Genomic DNA, 16,431 nt, shown 5'->3' with positions numbered 1-16,431 from the left:
GCAGTCTACCGGTAGTAAACCAAGGCCGCTTGGCAAGTCTCGGTCCAATCCGGAAATGTTTAATACCCACACACGAAATAAAGGTAGAAATGACCACCGGAGGAGAACAGAGCGCCGGAAAGCAAAACGGACAACGGGAAAAATGCTTGGATGCATGAGACGAACACGTATGCAAATGCAATGCACATGATGACATGATATGAGATGCATGACAATGACAACAACACACGGAGACAAAAACCCGAACCCGAGAAAATAAAATAACTTAACGCCGGAAACGGCAAGAGTTGGATTACATATTAGGTAAATCATATCCGGGGTGTTACATTGTCCTACACACTAATCCCTCCGGTTTATATAGACACCGGAGGGGGCTAGGGTTACACAGAGTCGGTTACAAGGGAGGAGATCTACATATCCGAATTGCCAAACTTGCTTTCCACGCAAAGGAGAGTCCCACCCGGACACGGGACGAAGTCTTCAATCTTGTATCTTCTTAGTCCAACAGTCCGGCCAAAGTATATAGTCCGGTTGTCCGAGGACCCCCTAATCCAGGACTCCTTCACGAACCCTCTCCCTTTTCTTCCCCTAGGGCCGGCAGCCAGGGAGAGGGGTGCACCAGCCCCTTGTGGGATGGTGTGTTCCCCCTTTGGCCCATTAAGCCCATATAACTTCCCGGGGATTCCGGGAACCCCTTTCCGTAATCCGTTAACTACCCAGTACCTCACGAAACACTTCCGGTGTTCAAATATCATCGTCCTATATATCAATCTTTACCCCTGGACCATTCTGGAGCTCCTTGTCATGTCCGTGATATCATCCGGGACTCCTAACAACATTCAATCACCAAATCACATAACTCATATAACACTATATCGTCAATGAACGTTAAGCATGCGGACCCTACGGATTCGAGAACTATGTAGACATGACCGAGACACCTCTCCGGTCAATAACCAATAGTGGAACCTGGATGCCCATATTGGTTCCTACATATTCTACGAAGATCTTTATCGGTCGAACCTTATGACAACATACGTAATTCCCTTTGTCTATCGGTATGTTACTTGCCTGAGATTCGATCGCCGGTATCTTCATACCTAGTTCAATCTCGTTACCTGCAAGTCTCTTTACTCATTCCGTAATACATCATCTCGTAACTAACACCTTAGTCACTTTGCTTGCAAGCTTCTTGTGATGTGTATTACCGAGAGGGCCCAGATATACCTCTCCAATACACAGATTGACAAATTCTAATGTTGATCCATGCCAACTCAATATACACCTTCAGAGATACCTGTAGAGCATCTTTATGATCACCCAGTTATGCTATGCCATTTGATAGCACATAAGGTATTCCTCCGGTATCCAGGAGTTGCATGATCTCGTAGTCAAAGGATTATGTATTTAATATTAAGAAAACAATAGCAATAAACTGAACGATCATATGCTAAGCTAACTGATGGGTCTTGTCCATCACATGATTCTCTTAATGATGTGCTCCCGTTATCAAGTGACAACACATGTCTATGGTTAGGAAACCTTAACCATCTTTGATCAACGAACTAGTCTAGTAGAGGCTCACTAGGGACACGGTATTTGTTTATGTATACACCCATGCATTTAAGTTTTGAATCAATACAATTCTAGCATGAATAATAAACCTTTATCATGAATAAGGAAATATAAAATAACAACTTTATTATTCCCTCTAGGGAATATTTCCTTCAGAAAGATTTTGAAAGAGGATCGACGAATAGTATGCAACCAACGTCAAGGTTCTCTCCAACCACACGCAAAGTTCTCTCGCACACTGCTGGAGTGTAATTCAAGGTGGTTGCAACCGGTGCTCGGGATGTGTTGATCAAGTGAAGATCACACCTTCTATTGGAGCGACAATTGATGAGTATGGCATCTACAACCAAGAGCTGTGTAGGAAAAATTCAATATGAATGGGAACAAGTCATTTACTTTGTTGCATTGTTACAATCCTCTTAAAGGAAATGTGAAGTGGGCGAGGAGAAATTATGAAACAATAACACCGAGCACGTCAAGATTGAGTGTATCATCTTCCATTGATCTCGAGGAGGATGACGAGGGTGAGGATGATGAGGGGAGAAGCCCCACTCCAAGCTCTCGGCTAGATGGGAGAAAAAAAGAGAAAGAGGCTAAATAGGATGGTAGAGTGGGTGGATACAAAGAAGAACTCAATTCGTGGATCAATAGGAGGAAGGGGTTGCGGTAGCCCAACGCCCAACACAAGCAATAGAAGATGGTTGGGTGGTTGGAGCTCAAACATATTTTACTGAGGCACACACGCTTGATGAAGATTTTAGGAGATGACGCCCATGACGAAGGAACATATGGTTGCTACCAAGGAGAAGTGGTTGATGATCATGGCAAAGAAGGAGATGAACAAGAGGAAGGAGCAAGAGTAGAGAGGATCATGCTCATGGACGCGAGAGGGGTTGATGACATGTCAAGATATTATTGAGGGCTCACTCGTGGAGAGAACTTGGCTTCCAAAACACCAAGATCGATATTCCATGATCGGGAAATGGGAGTGTGTGATTTATGTTGCATGTGGTCGCTTTTTAAGAACTGTGTTGGATGTGTTAGGTTTTGACCTTTGTTAAATATGTTGGCTTTTGGATGCTCTTAGTTATTGTTTTTGGTTGAATTCTTATGTGATTTAAATTTCAAATGTTGGGAGGAAGGTGTCCCGGTGTGTGTGTGTGTGTGCGCGCGCGCGCGTGAGGGGGGGGGGAGAAGAAGAGATGGAATGAGGATGACATGTGGGACCCAGATCCACCTCAAGCATTTGTCCACATATGCATGCCACATCAGCTTGACAGACGGGTCCCACTCGTCCGTTGTCAAAACATGGTAAGCCCAAGACCAGTGCAATTTGTAACCAATAGGCCTATAAAATAGTGGTTTTTTGAAGAAGAAAAAAAGGTGTGGTAGCAAACTTACACCGTAGCCCAAAATATGGTGGGTTTTTTCTTGTAATTTGCTTGATCCTTCCTCATCTCTTCTCAGTTCTCGCTCGGTCACCCCTTCGTCCTTCCTCTCGTCTCCTCTAGACACTTATCCTGCCGATAGATATCCTCAACTGAAATTTGTGGTTTCATAACTGGCTTTGCGGTAAAGCTCGATGCAATGACGTTGTAACGCCTGTTTTATCAGGCAGCGAATTATAACCCTGTCTGTCAAATAACCAGTGTACATGCATATCGGTCTGCAGGTTGTTCCAAATCCTCCATGTTGGCGCGCAAAAGGCCAAACGGGCATGGTCAACCTACCTGCCAATGCTGCGGAGAACGTGCATCTTTCGTAACCTTCACGTACGTTACGGGACGTGCCATTGAAATCCGCCGCATCACCCAAGAATTCCTCCTCGTCACAGAGCTATACTACTATTCCCTTGGCGACGAACGGCCCAAATCATTGGCCAGCCACATGGAGGTTTATTCCCTTCGTCTATTACTGTACTCTGATGTTCCTTTTTTAAGTCGAAGATAATTGCCTTCCCGTCCGCTCAAGCTAGCTAGCTCGGGCAAGATGACATAGGTACATGTCATCCTGCTGTAATGGACGCGGTCACGAACTGGCCGGCGTCTCGGCGGCGTCTAATTTGTTTCGCGTCAATGCTTCGTTGCATAATTTCTTAACCACGTACATAGCTGGTGGTAGCTAATTGAGGTGGAACCGTGGAAGTTAGCACATGCGTGTATACGCAGAAACAGGGTGTCCGTCGGACAGATGCATATCCACCCAAGTACGTCTACTACGTAATCAGCGGTCCTCCTAACACATCTATAAATACTGGGAACTGCAAGGACATATCAATCTGTCCACATTTCATCGAGCTTAGATCACTTACCAATCTACTTAGTAGACATCCTTGCTTCTGAAGATTCATGGCGATGGGGTCTTTCCTGATCCCTATATCCCTGCTGGTTCTCGCCGCGAGCTCGGCCGTGGCCCAGCTGGAGATGGGATACTACCGCAAGTCATGCCCGGACGTGGAGGCGATAGTCCGCGAGGAGATGGTGAAGATCATCTCCGCCGCGCCCAGCCTCGCCGGCCCGCTCCTCCGCCTTCATTTCCACGACTGCTTTGTCAGGGTAAGCACATCTCTCCACACTTTGCGTTCCATTGATCATGATGGCTTTGCGCACTTGCATGCATGTCCGTGTACTGATGGATGATGTACGCAAACGCGGAACGCCACATGCAGGGCTGTGACGCATCTGTGCTGCTGGACTCCACCAAGGGCAACCTGGCAGAGAGGGACGCCAAGCCCAACAAGAGCCTGCGGGGATTCGGCTCCGTGGAGCGGGTGAAGGCCAAGCTCGAGGCCGCATGCCCGGGCGTTGTGTCCTGCGCCGACGTGCTCACGCTCATGGCCCGCGACGCCGTCGTCCTGGCCAAGGGACCCTCCTGGCCCGTGGCACTCGGCAGGAGAGACGGCAGCGTGTCCACTGCCACGGAGGCGAGCGACGAGCTGCCACCCTCCTTCGGCGACGTCCCTCTGCTCACCCGGATCTTCGCCTCCAAGGGGCTCGACCTCAAGGACCTCGTCGTCCTCTCCGGCGCGCACACGCTCGGGACGGCGCACTGCCCGTCGTTCGCCGACCGGCTCTACAACACCACCGGAAACGGCCTCGTCGACCCGTCGCTGGACAGCGAGTATGCCGACAAGCTGAGGCTCAAGTGCAAGAGCGTCGACGACAAGAGCATGCTATCGGAGATGGATCCCGGCAGCTACAGGACCTTCGACACCAGCTACTACCGTCACGTCGCCAAGCGCAGGGGGCTCTTCCGCTCCGACGCTGCCCTGCTCACTGACGCCACCACCGAGGAATACGTCCGGCACGTCGCTACCGGCAAGTTCGACGACGCGTTCTTCAGGGATTTCAGCGAGTCCATGATCAAGATGGGCAACATCGGCGTGCTTACCGGCCGTGATGGAGACATAAGGAAGAAATGCTACGTCCTCAACTAGAGAAGCTAGTAGCGGATTAATGCCGTGGAACAAGTGTCTGTTGAAAATTGGGACCAGATGGTGTATCTTAATTTGTCTATTGTTACCGCTCGTGTTCAGAAATATACTAGTATATATGACACAAAAAAAAGAAATATACTAGTATATATGACACAATCTTAGAGAATTAAACATGGTATTTATACAAGGGAAATTATGTAGTAACAGAAATTAATTTGGAAACGGCAACATTTTTTAAAGTTTTGAACAATTAATGAAAAACTAATAAAATAAAAATTCTAAACATTTTTCAAGAAATTCAAATATTTTTTAAAATCTTGAAAAAGAAAAACAGAAAACCAAAAAGGAAAGAAAAGAAACAGAAAACATAAAGAGAAGAAAAGAAAAACAATAAAAAACCAAAAGTAGGACGGCCCATCTTGTTTAGCTCCTTGTGCGAATCCCCGACTATGCGGCAAATAGAATTTTCATACAAAAGAAAAAGAACCCGTGAAAAGTGAACTACGGGACAACCATGCGATCTGGACTATTGCTAAGCACGATCCAACGTCTAGCAAGATGAAATCGTTGTAAGAGGTCGTAGATAACTCCCTTTTACTTTTTTAATGAAAAATGGCAGAGCTTTTACCATTGTTTTGGAAGAAAAAAATTAATAGTACATGCCATCAACACTTAGCTGTGAACAAAGAAAAATGTGGACTGGAATCAGCTATGACTTCCCGCAAAAAAGAAAAAGGACCATACACGTGCAGAGGAAAACAAGCGTGAGACAGTGTTGTATCATCATGAGGTATTTACGAAAAACTATCACATTTAGGGCTAGCGTAACAACCTAGCACTACTTTCTGGTCAGAGCACGAGGAATTGCGCTTAACGACTGATGGAGAGTATTGATGGTCAGATTTGCTCGTAAAAATAGGGAAACCGACAGGTTGGGCCCACCTATCAGGATGGCATGGCTTGTTTACATGTACATTTTGCTGAGGCGGAGATGGGTCCAACCTCTTATTCCGTCAATGACTCGGCCTTTATATTCTTCCTAGGTTTATTTTTACTTTTCCTCTGTTTCTTCATGGCATTTTATCAAGCAAGTCGTGTGCGGGGGTGTCGGCGGTGTGCTGGAGCTTAAGTTTGGCAATGGTGGAGCTGAGTGGAGGAGTCGTCTGCAGAGAAATTCCACGCGTAAGCGGAAGCGGCTGGCTGAGGAGTGATGGCAGCACACGAGGGTGGGGGACCTGCTCGATCTGGAAGCCCAAGCTCCGGATCCACTCCTTGGAGCGTCGTCGCTCCGGGCTCCGATCTTGAGGAAGTAAGACAGTTAGTGGGCGTTGCGCTGAGCCATGGTAGACAGCGAAGCCTTGGAAGTCACACCTATCTGTGATCAGGACAGGGAGGCTCTGGAGGTCCACGTCACTGGCAAACAGAAGAAGGCGCTGGCTTGCACCGCAGAGCTCGCGCACTCGGAGTTCGTGCTCGCTCTCAACCTTGCCAGATAACTCCACTAGGCCACGGTCTTCATGGCGTGGAACGACAGCCCCCCGACAATGGAGCGGCCCGAGGCGGAGAGAGGAGTTACGGGCATTCTGTTCCCAGCGGATGAACCATTGAGGTTGCTCATGGCGGGCAAGACGCGGTAGTGCGGGAGCTACTGCTGCATGACATGGTGTGGGAAGCCACGCTTACGAGAAAAACTACCCACTAGCACTCCATGGAGAGGCAGACGAGCTGCCGCTGCACTCTTTCCACCGAGAGGAAAAGTATTAGCGCCCAAAAGTTGTTCGATGAAATGCCTCAGAGAGAGAGAGAGAGAGAGAGAGAGAGAGATGTGAAGAAGATGACCATCTAGTTCTTGATAGGTGGGGTCACGTCTCATTTGACACATCAGTTGGTCAAAAGTTTTTAATATTCTTCATGTCAGCCTGACAAGTGGGGCCTACTTGTCAGTTCCCCTCTTTCTATGAGCAAATCATACAATCATTGCTCTTCGTTAGGTGCAAAGATGGTGTGGTTCCTCATGCCTTGACGAGAAAGTGGTACTAAGTTCCCTAAATATGACGATTTTCAATAAATACCCAAATTGCGATCAGACGAAGTAGACACACGCTCATAAAAGAGCGTGAGATACGAGCAGCTCTTCAAATACGATGCATGCATGCATGCATGCATGCACGACACATGATAAGACGGGACACGTGGTCGGCTGTGTAGGTGACCGAGAATTCTGCTCAAATCAGCCGGGTGAACACGAATGTTTTCGATATGCAAAGGAAGCAGCCACCGCTTCAACCCCTTTATTCCTAGTTGGAAATCAAAAACAAAGTAAAGGATACCGACACCCGCGGGCACATTGGGTGGCGATATGCATCGCTCACTTTTCTACCACGAAATCAGCAACTCAGCGGAACAAAACCAATCTTCTCGGCTACGACATCGTAGATCACCTCAGCAGAACGCTGCTGAGTGTTGCCGATGATGGAGAACTGATCCGTGGGATCGCTCGACGCGAACGCGAAGCAACCGATGGCCGGGTGGTCCACATAAGGGTATATCATGACCCCGAAGATGTCGATATCGAACACGGCTCCATCGCTGAACTTGAAGGACATCCCTGGTTGGAAGATCACGCTCTGGCCAGAGAAGTCATAGCACGTGTCGAGGTCTTGGAAGGGTGGCGCCGGCTTGTACCCCTTCATGGTGAACTTGAACCGGTCGCGGAGCAAGTTGTAGGCCTGCGCAGGGATGTACGTGAACGTGGTGCCGGAGTCGAGCAGGGTGCCCTTGCTGGTGAACACGGATGGCGGCACCGGCAGGACGTAGCCACCAATGTCGATGGACACGAGCTCCACGAAGTAGAAGGATGGGTACTGCGGCTTCTTTATCATCGCCGTGTACTGGACCTTGCCGATGTCTGGGGCGGCGCCAATGCTGAGGAACCCGGGCCTCGTCATGTTGTGAGACGGCAGACAATAGGAGAAGGTGCCATCGAACGAGGAGGCCGTCTGCGAGGCCAGCGAGAGCTGGCCACGGCCAAGGCCAAGCAGCCCGTTGACGCTGCCAAAGTCACCCAGGTTGGTCGTGCCGCATCCGAACGGGAAGCTGGAGAACTTGCGCGACGAGGAGAACGTCAGCGTCTCCTGTGAGAGTGCGCCAGACGTGGATGAACCGTCACCATAGTTCACGTTGTAGAGGCAGGTGGTGCCATTGCACATGCCACCGGCTGCCGAGCACTCTGGCGTACCGCAACGCACGACGTCGTAGGTCGAAGACTTGGTCGGGTCGAAGAGCGGGTCGTTTTGCTGGTAACAGTGGCCCGTGCACGGCTGGCACTGGACCCACGAGAGGTCGCTGCCGGTGTCGAACAACAAGGCAGATGGCTGAGATGGCGTGCCAAAGCCAACGACGACGACAAACTCCGTTATATTGAAGCCGCTGGTCCCCGGGACATCCGGGATGGTGACCGACGGCCCCTCCGATGGTGCAGGGGCCGGCGGGAAGTATATCGGAGGGAAGGCGATGGCTGGTGATGGAGGCATCCCCTCTGATGGTGCTGGATTTGGCGGGAAGAACATAAAGGGAAGGCGACGACTGGTAACATCGGAGGCATGCCATCTGCTGGTACTGAACCTGGCGCGGGGCTTGGCGGGAAATAGGTGCCCGGGTGGTCTGGGATGCTGATAGGAGGCAGGTCCGCTGATGCTGGAAGCGGTGTGGGGCTTGGTGGAAAAAACAGTGGAGGGAAGACGGTGGTTGGTGCGGGGGTCGGCGGGAAATACATGGGAGGCATGGCCGAAGGGTAAGACCTTTGGTGGATGGTGCTCAGCCGGGCTCTGTGGTGGCTAAGGATGCCGCGCTTGCGTCCCACTTGCTCGCCCGCGCCACAAGATGGATGGATGGTGAACTTGTTGCGAGAAGTCTCGTCTGTCAATCATTTACATATCACATGTTACAAAAACGTATACGTATTGCTCTTTCTGTAATAACGGTAAAAAATGCATTTGAAAAAGTAAATGTCTCTTATTTTTAGAACATTCTAAAACCTATATGTGCCTATATTAAAACGTTGGCATGTTCAGCAAATTATAATACATGTTGTGATCCACTGGATGGACATATATAGCTGCATAGATATGGTACACGTACTCTAGATACAACTTCTTTTCTGTGGTCAAGCAAATTTGTTTTTTTTCATAGTGTTACATAATGTTTCATTAGTTTTCTGGTTTCAAAGTGTGTATCATAATAATGCATTGTTTACCACCAATAAGAGTGCCTTGTTTCATAGCAGATTTGCTGGTACACAATAAAACACCAAAATACACTCTGAAAAAAGAAAAAAAAACTTGGAATATTTTCAAACAAGACAAATTGTATCAAAAATCAGAAAACGCAGCACACTTGTTTTTAAAACAAAGCATCGGCACTTTGTACGGTACTTTCACACCTGGACGTAGTACACCCCGAGCCATACCTGAAAACGAGGAGGGATCATAGCACTGGGCTCGTGCCTTGGAGCCGACCACCTGGTCGAGGCTGACGGAGAGGTAGCGGGTCGGCCCAGCCGCCAGAGCGCCGCCGCAGAGGAGGGCCAGCACCAGCAGACCGCCGTAGAGCGACGGCAGTCGGGGCGACGCCATTGCAAGCACAGCTCAAGGTATTTGTCTCGCGCCGGTGAATGAATGGAGCGGCAGTGATCCGAATCCTTATATAGGCGGACGCGGGGCATCGTGTCAGGTCCGACATGATCACGGAAAACAAAAACAGGCGTGGCCGTTGCCAAGGCCTGCGCCTCGAACGAGCTGAGCAGGAGCTTGGCTGCGGCCTCGGCGCGATGGATCCGATGAGGATGATGCAACCCATTCCGTCCAATAGGTCGGCTGATGCAACCGATCCCGTCGGATGGGTCGGCTGATGCTTTTTTTCGCTTGTAAAACTATTACCAGAGCAGCTTGCCGCACGGCTGGCTAGCGAAAACACACTGTGGATTAGGTTCTCGGACACCCCTTTATATATCCATCCAATTCTGCATCGCGATTCATGCAAGTAATTTTCTCTTTTTTTTCGCTCTCATGTGGAACAACATATGAGTTTCAAACTTTGCAGCACAACAAAACACTCTAAGTAGAATGTGGGAAAAAGAAATTCAGGTTTTTTCCTGCATCATAAATACTAAAAATAAGATTTTTTTAATCAACATATCTCATTTTGTATATATTTATGTTGGACAAAAAACTGAAAGTTTTATAATTATAGTAAGATTTTTTTTGTTGTCGTGCAAAGTTTGATGTTCATATATTGTTTTGTTTTGAAGAAACAAAAAAAAGAAAATTTCATGTACTAAGTTAGTTGTGTAGCACGGATCTCAAAGCAACATTGAAAGGTAAGGATAAGAGGAGTTCAGAAACCCGAGCTCAAAAAATTCACGATTGGCTATGATGCGTGGTGCCCTCCTTTCCTTCCTTTCCGCTTTGCCTTTTGTTTTAGAGTGTATCAACATTTAGGGGAATACAAAGATGATCTGGTGGATCCATGAGCTACATATGTCGTCCAATGTCTAGGGTATTGACTATTCTAGCTAGTCTATGTGCCTCACCGTTACTTCACTACTGGAATCAGCTTCTTTGCCGTCCGCCATGGCGGACGGCAAAGGCATGGATCACGGACGACAAACTTTTTTGCCGTCCGCCAGCAGACGGCAAACTGTCCGTCTGAACACGTGCCAACAAAGGCCTTCTTTGCCGTCCGTTTCCTGGAAACGGGCGGCAAAGGATTGTGCCGTCCGCTGTTGGTGGCCAGCAAACGGCAAAGATCATGGACGGCAGTGAGGTGGGGTCAGAGCCGTTAGGGGTTAACGGCGTGCTTTGCCGTCAGCCAGCGGACGGCAAAGAGCACTATCAGGAAAATGACTATAGCTAATATGGACATTAATGACGCACCATGTCTGTGGTGCGCCACTGCTATATAGAAGTGGCGCACCAGATACAGGTGCACCATTAGTGTCCTCATCACTAATGGCGCACCACACACACGGTGCGTTATTACTAACAATTTTTTTCAAAACTAGTAATGTCGCACCAGGGTACAGTGCGCCATTACTAGTTCAAACTAGTAATGGCGCACCACAGCCACGGTGCGCCACTACTAACAATTTTTCTTTTGCAAAAGTAGTAATGGCGCACCACGTAACAGGTGCGCCATTAGTAACCAGGGTGGGGGGCGCGCCCAACCCCTGGGCACGTCCCTGTGCCTCATGGTCATCCCATGGGCCCCCCCTGACCTATTCTCGACGCCAACCTCTCCTATAAATGCCAACCTCCAGAAAATAACCTAGATCGGAAATTCCGTCGACGGAAGCCTCTGTAGCCACGAGAAATCAATCTAGGCCCTCTCTGGCACCCTGCCGGAGGGGGCCATCATCACCGGAGGGCATGGAGGAGGATCCTGGAGGGGCCATCATCGTCATGAATGCCAAGGACCAGAGGGAGAACCTCTCCCCATCCATGGAGGAGGCCATGGAGGAGGAAGCACATGGGGAGAACCTCTCCTCCTTTCTCTCGGTGGCGCCGGAGTGCCATCGGGAGGGGAATCATCGCCGCGGTGATCGTCTTCATCATCATCACCATCCTCATCTCTTTTACGCGGTCCACTCTCCCGCACCCTGCTGTAATCCCTACTTGAACATGGTGCTTTATGCCACATATTATGATCCAATGATGTGTTTCCATCCTATAATGTTTTGAGTAGATATCCTTTGTCTTTGGGTTAATTGATGATCTAGATTGGTATGGGTTGTATGTTTTATTTTGGTGCTGTCCTATTGTGCCCTCTGTGTCGCACAAGCTTGAGGGATTCCCGCTGTAGGGTGTTGCAATACGTTCATGATTCACTTATAGTGAGTTGCTTGAGTGACAGAAGCATAAACCTGAGTAAGGGGGTTATTGTGTATGGGATAAAGGGGACTTGATGCTTTAATGCTATGGTTAGGTTTTACCTTAATGATCTTTAGTATTTGCGGATGCTTGATAGAGTTCCAATCATAAGTGCATATGATCCAAGAAGAGACAGTATGTTAGCTTATGCCTCTCCCTCATATGAAATTGCAATGAAGACTATCGGTCTTGTTAACAATTGCCTAAGACAATTCCGCACACCGATCCACCATTATTCCACACTTGCTATTTATAATATTTAGTAATATATTCTAACTTTATGATAACAACACTTACTTTTATGTTTTAGCTCTCCGATATCATGTAAAGTTATCCTCTTCATACCCAGAACGTAGTTTTATTTTTCGTTTCTAGTTGTAAGCAAACGTTCGGTGTACGTAGAGACGTATCAGTGGTAGATAGGGCTTGAGAGAATATTGATCTTACCTTGAGATCCTTGTGGGTTCGACACTCCATACTTATCACTTCCACCTTTGGGAATTGCTACGATGATTCCCTACACTTGGGAATTATCAAGCTCTTTTCTGGCGCCGTTGCCGGGGAGCAATAGCGTGGGGTTGATATTCTCGTGTGTGCTTGTTTGCTTTCTTCACTAAGTAGATTTTGTTTTTCCTTTTTTGTTTCTATTTAGTTATGGGTGAAACATACAAAAAAATTAAAATAATGAAAATACAAAAAATTTACTTGCCTCTCATACCTAAAAAGTTTTTCAATAAGAGAAGTGATTGGAAGGTTATGCATTGGAGAAATGAGGGTCGACCTTGAACACTTGTGTTCATGCTCATGGAAAAAATGTAAAAAATTTCATGGAAGCTTCTCTGAAAATAATTGTCCCCTTGTATATATCCATTGTATTATAAAAATAATGTGACAAGACTTGGTTTTAGGATGATTAGATTGCTTGTTTACTTTGTGCAGTACAAAAACAGAAACTTTGGCTGTAGCGCGTGATTTTACATTTTTACTAGAAAGTCAAATGGGTATGAAACTTTTTGCACATTACTTCTGTACAAATTGTTCAAATTTTCATATATTTTTAGAATTTTTTGGAGTTACAGAAGTTTACTAAAATTCCAGATTACTCCAGACTGTGCTGTTTTTGACATATTTTGTTTTCTATGAGTTGCTCGCTTATTTTGATGAATCTATGGGTAGTATCGGGGGGGGGGGGGTATGAACCATGGTGAAGTTGAAATACAGTAGATATAGTTCTAATATGAAATTGGAATGAGTTTGCAACAGTACCTAAAGGTAGTGATTTGCTTTATTATACTAATGTATCTCACAAAGTTTTTGTTAAAGTTTTGTGTGGATGAAGTGTTCAAAGAACGAGGAGTTACCGATGTGAGAAGAATAAAGAGAGGCAAGATCTCAAGCTTGGGGATGCTCAAGGCACCCCAAGTAAATATTCTAAGGATACTCAAGCATCTAAGCTTGGGGATGTCCCAGTTGGCATCCCATCTTTTTTCTTCAACAATTATCGGTATACCTTAGTTTTTGTTTTGTTCACATGATTTGTGCCCTTTGTGTTTTTTTCTTTTCCTTTAAGAACCATGCTAGTATGAGATAGCCCTTAATTGATTTATAGAATGCTTTATGTGCTTCACATATATCTTTTAAGTACGATCTTATAGAATTGCTCTTTGTGCTTCACTTAAATCTTTTGAGTATGGTTTATAGAATGCTTCGTGTGCTTCACTTATATATTTTGAGCTTGGATATTGGTTAGTATATATTAATTGTAGAATGCTCCATGAACTTCACTTATATCTTTTGGAGTATGAATAATACTATAATCTAAAGTGGATCTGGAAGAGTGTTAACTTTAGTTAGTAATGATTCCACTATTCCGAATGAGAAGCATTTTGCTTATGTGAAGACTAGTGAAATTTCTATGTTTGTAGACCATGAAAAGAATGCTTTATGTTCTGGTTATATTGTTGAACTCATTCATGATGCTACTGAAAATTATTATGAGGGAGGAATACATGCTTGTAGGAGTTGCAATACTATCAAGTTCCCTCTCTATGTGCTTAAAGTTTTGAAGTTATACTTGTTTTGCCTTCCTATGCTAGTTGATTCTTGTTCCCATAAATTGTGTGCTTACAAAATCCCTAGGCATAGGAAGTGGGTTAGGTTTAAATTTTCTAGTCATATTCTTCATGATGCTCTCTTTATGTTTCAATTCTTATCTTTTATGTGAGCATCATTGAAATTATCATGCCTAGCTAAAAGACATTAAAGAAAAGCGCTTGTTGGGAGACAACCCAATATTTACCCTTACTGTTTTTGTGTGTTCTAAAGATTAAGCCACTGTATTAATCATGTATTATAGCTTTTGTTTCAATAAAGTGCCAAGAAAGACCTTTGGGAAGACTTGGGTGAAAGTTAATGTGATCTTGCTGTAAAAAAACAGAAACTTTGCGTTCACGAGATTAGCTGTCATTTTTTTTAAAGAAGAGTGCGATTGAGTTGATTATTTTTTCAGAAGATTAATAGACAAATTCCTCACATCCACCAATTTATTTCATAATTTTTGGAGTAGCAGAAGTATGGTTGGTGTTCAGATCATTACAGATTGTTCTGTTTCTGATAGATTCTGTTTTCATTGCATAGTTTGCTTGTTTTCTAGTTTCTATGGCTTATATTTCTCAATATAAATTGTAGAAATGATATGTTACAGTAGGCATTGTGTGAGAACAATTATGAACCTTGTCTTTGACAGTACCAAAGTGAATGGTTTACTCTTTATCATTCTAACCTATCTCATGAAGTTCCGTTAAGTTTTGTGTGATTGAAGTTTTCAAGCTTTGGGTGAGATGTCGATATGAGGAGAATAAGGAGTGGAAAGACCCAAAGCTTGGGGATGTTGGGCAACGCGGTAATTTCAAAAAATTTCCTATGCACACGCAAGATCATGGTGATGCATAGCAACGAGAGGGGAGAGTATCGTCTACGTACCTCGTAGACCGTAAGCGGAAGCGTTATGACAACGCGGTTCATGTAGTCGTACGTCTTCACAATCGACCGATCTAGCACCGAAGGTATGTCACCTTCGCGATCTGCACACGTTCGGCTCGGTGACATCCCGCAAACTCGCGATCCAGTAGAGCTTCGAGGGAGAGCTTCGTCAGCACGACGGCATGATGACGATGATGATATTGCTACCAGAACAGGGCTTCGCCTAAGCACCGCTACGATATAACCGAGGTGGATTATGATGGAGGGGGGAACCGCACACGGCTAAAAGATCAATGATCAACTTGTGTGTCTATGGGGTGCCCCCTCCCCCGTATATAAAGGAGTGGAGGAGAGGGAGGGGGCCGGCCTCCTAGGCGCGCCCCAAGGGGAGTCCTACTCCCACCGGGAGTAGGATTCCCCCCTTTGCCTTGTTGGTTTTAGGAGAGAAGGAAGGAGAGGGAAGAAGGAAGGAAAGGGGGCCTGTCCCCCTTCCCAATTCGGATTGGGCTTGGGGGGGGGGGGCGTGCCCCCTCCTTTGCTTCTTTCCCCTCTCTTCCACTAAGGCCCAATAAGGCCCATATACCTCCCGAGGGGTTCCGGTAACCTCCCGGTGCTCCGGTATAGTCCTGTTTTCACCCGGAACCATTCCAATGTCCAAAGATAGGCTTCCAATATATCGATCTTTACATCTCGACCATTTCAAGACTCCTGGTCATGTCCGTGATCAAATCCGGGATTCCGAACTACCTTCGATACATCAAAACACATAAACTCGTAATACCGATCATCACCGAACGTTAAGCGTGAGGACCCTACGGGTTCGAGAACTATGTAGACATGACCGAGACATGTCTCCGGTCAATAACCAATAGCAGAACCTGGATGCTCATATTGGTTCATACATATTCTATGAAGATCTTTATCGGTCAAACCACATAATGATATACGTTGTTCCCTTTGTCATCGGTATGTTACTTGCCCGAGATTCGATCGTCGGTATCTCAATACCTAGTTCAATCTTGTTACCGGCAAGTCTCTTTACTCGTTCCGTAATGCTACATCCCGTAACTAGCTCATTATCTACATTGCTTGCAAGGCTTATAGTGATGTACATTACCGAGAGGGCCCAGAGATACCTCTCCGACAATCGGAGTGACAAATCCTAATCTTGATCCATGCCAACTCAACAAACACCATTGGAGACACCTGTAGAGCACCTTTATAATCACCCAGTTACGTTGTGACATTTGGTAGCACACAAAGTGTTCCTCCGGTATTCGGGAGTTGCATGATCTCATAATCATAGGAACATGTATAGTTATGGAGAAAGCAATAGCAACAAACTAAACGATCGTCGTGCTAAGCTAACAGATGGGTCAAGTCAATCACATCATTCTCTAATGATGTGATCCCGTTAATCAAATGACAACTCATGTCTATGGTTAGGAAACATAACCATCATTGTTTCAACGAGCTAGTAAAGTAGAGGCAAACTAGTGACACTCTGTTTGT

General features: G+C 46.2%; 2 protein-coding genes across 2 annotated transcripts; one reads left to right on the top strand and one right to left on the bottom strand.

The window, feature by feature from the left end:
- The first annotated feature begins 3,836 nt into the window (after positions 1-3,836).
- On the top strand, positions 3,837-5,096 carry LOC125522222 (peroxidase 1). Its single transcript, XM_048687308.2, has 2 exons — positions 3,837-4,130; positions 4,244-5,096. The coding sequence occupies exons 1-2, from the start codon at positions 3,924-3,926 to the stop codon at positions 5,009-5,011; spliced, it is 975 nt and encodes a 324-aa protein (XP_048543265.1). The 5' UTR covers positions 3,837-3,923; the 3' UTR covers positions 5,012-5,096.
- Positions 5,097-7,398: 2,302 nt separating this feature from the next.
- LOC125518659 (aspartyl protease family protein At5g10770-like) lies at positions 7,399-9,645 on the bottom strand. Its single transcript, XM_087532414.1, has 4 exons — positions 9,480-9,645; positions 8,785-8,929; positions 8,595-8,596; positions 7,399-8,528 (listed from the first exon to the last, which is right to left on the bottom strand). Exons 1-4 carry the CDS (start codon positions 9,643-9,645, stop codon positions 7,399-7,401), a joined length of 1,443 nt encoding a protein of 480 aa, XP_087388540.1.
- Between the last annotated feature and the right edge of the window lie 6,786 nt (positions 9,646-16,431).

This window comes from Triticum urartu, chromosome 7A (assembly GCF_056163025.1).
Source record: "Triticum urartu cultivar PI428250 chromosome 7A, HENAU_Tu73, whole genome shotgun sequence".
Classification (NCBI taxonomy): domain Eukaryota; kingdom Viridiplantae; phylum Streptophyta; class Magnoliopsida; order Poales; family Poaceae; genus Triticum; species Triticum urartu.
The sequence above is the reverse complement of the archived record's forward strand: the minus strand, read 5'-3'. Positions and strand labels throughout refer to the sequence as shown.

Excerpts from the sequence above, each read along its gene's own strand:
- LOC125518659 (XM_087532414.1), bottom strand. The coding sequence starts at position 9,645 with ATGGCGTCGCCCCGACTGCCGTCGCTCTACGGCGGTCTGCTGGTGCTG. Across the intron at positions 8,930-9,479 it reads TGATCCCTCCTCGTTTTCAG|ACGAGACTTCTCGCAACAAG; the intron begins GTATGGCTCGGG and ends AATGATTGACAG.
- LOC125522222 (XM_048687308.2), top strand. The coding sequence starts at position 3,924 with ATGGCGATGGGGTCTTTCCTGATCCCTATATCCCTGCTGGTTCTCGCC. Across the intron at positions 4,131-4,243 it reads TCCACGACTGCTTTGTCAGG|GGCTGTGACGCATCTGTGCT; the intron begins GTAAGCACATCT and ends CGCCACATGCAG.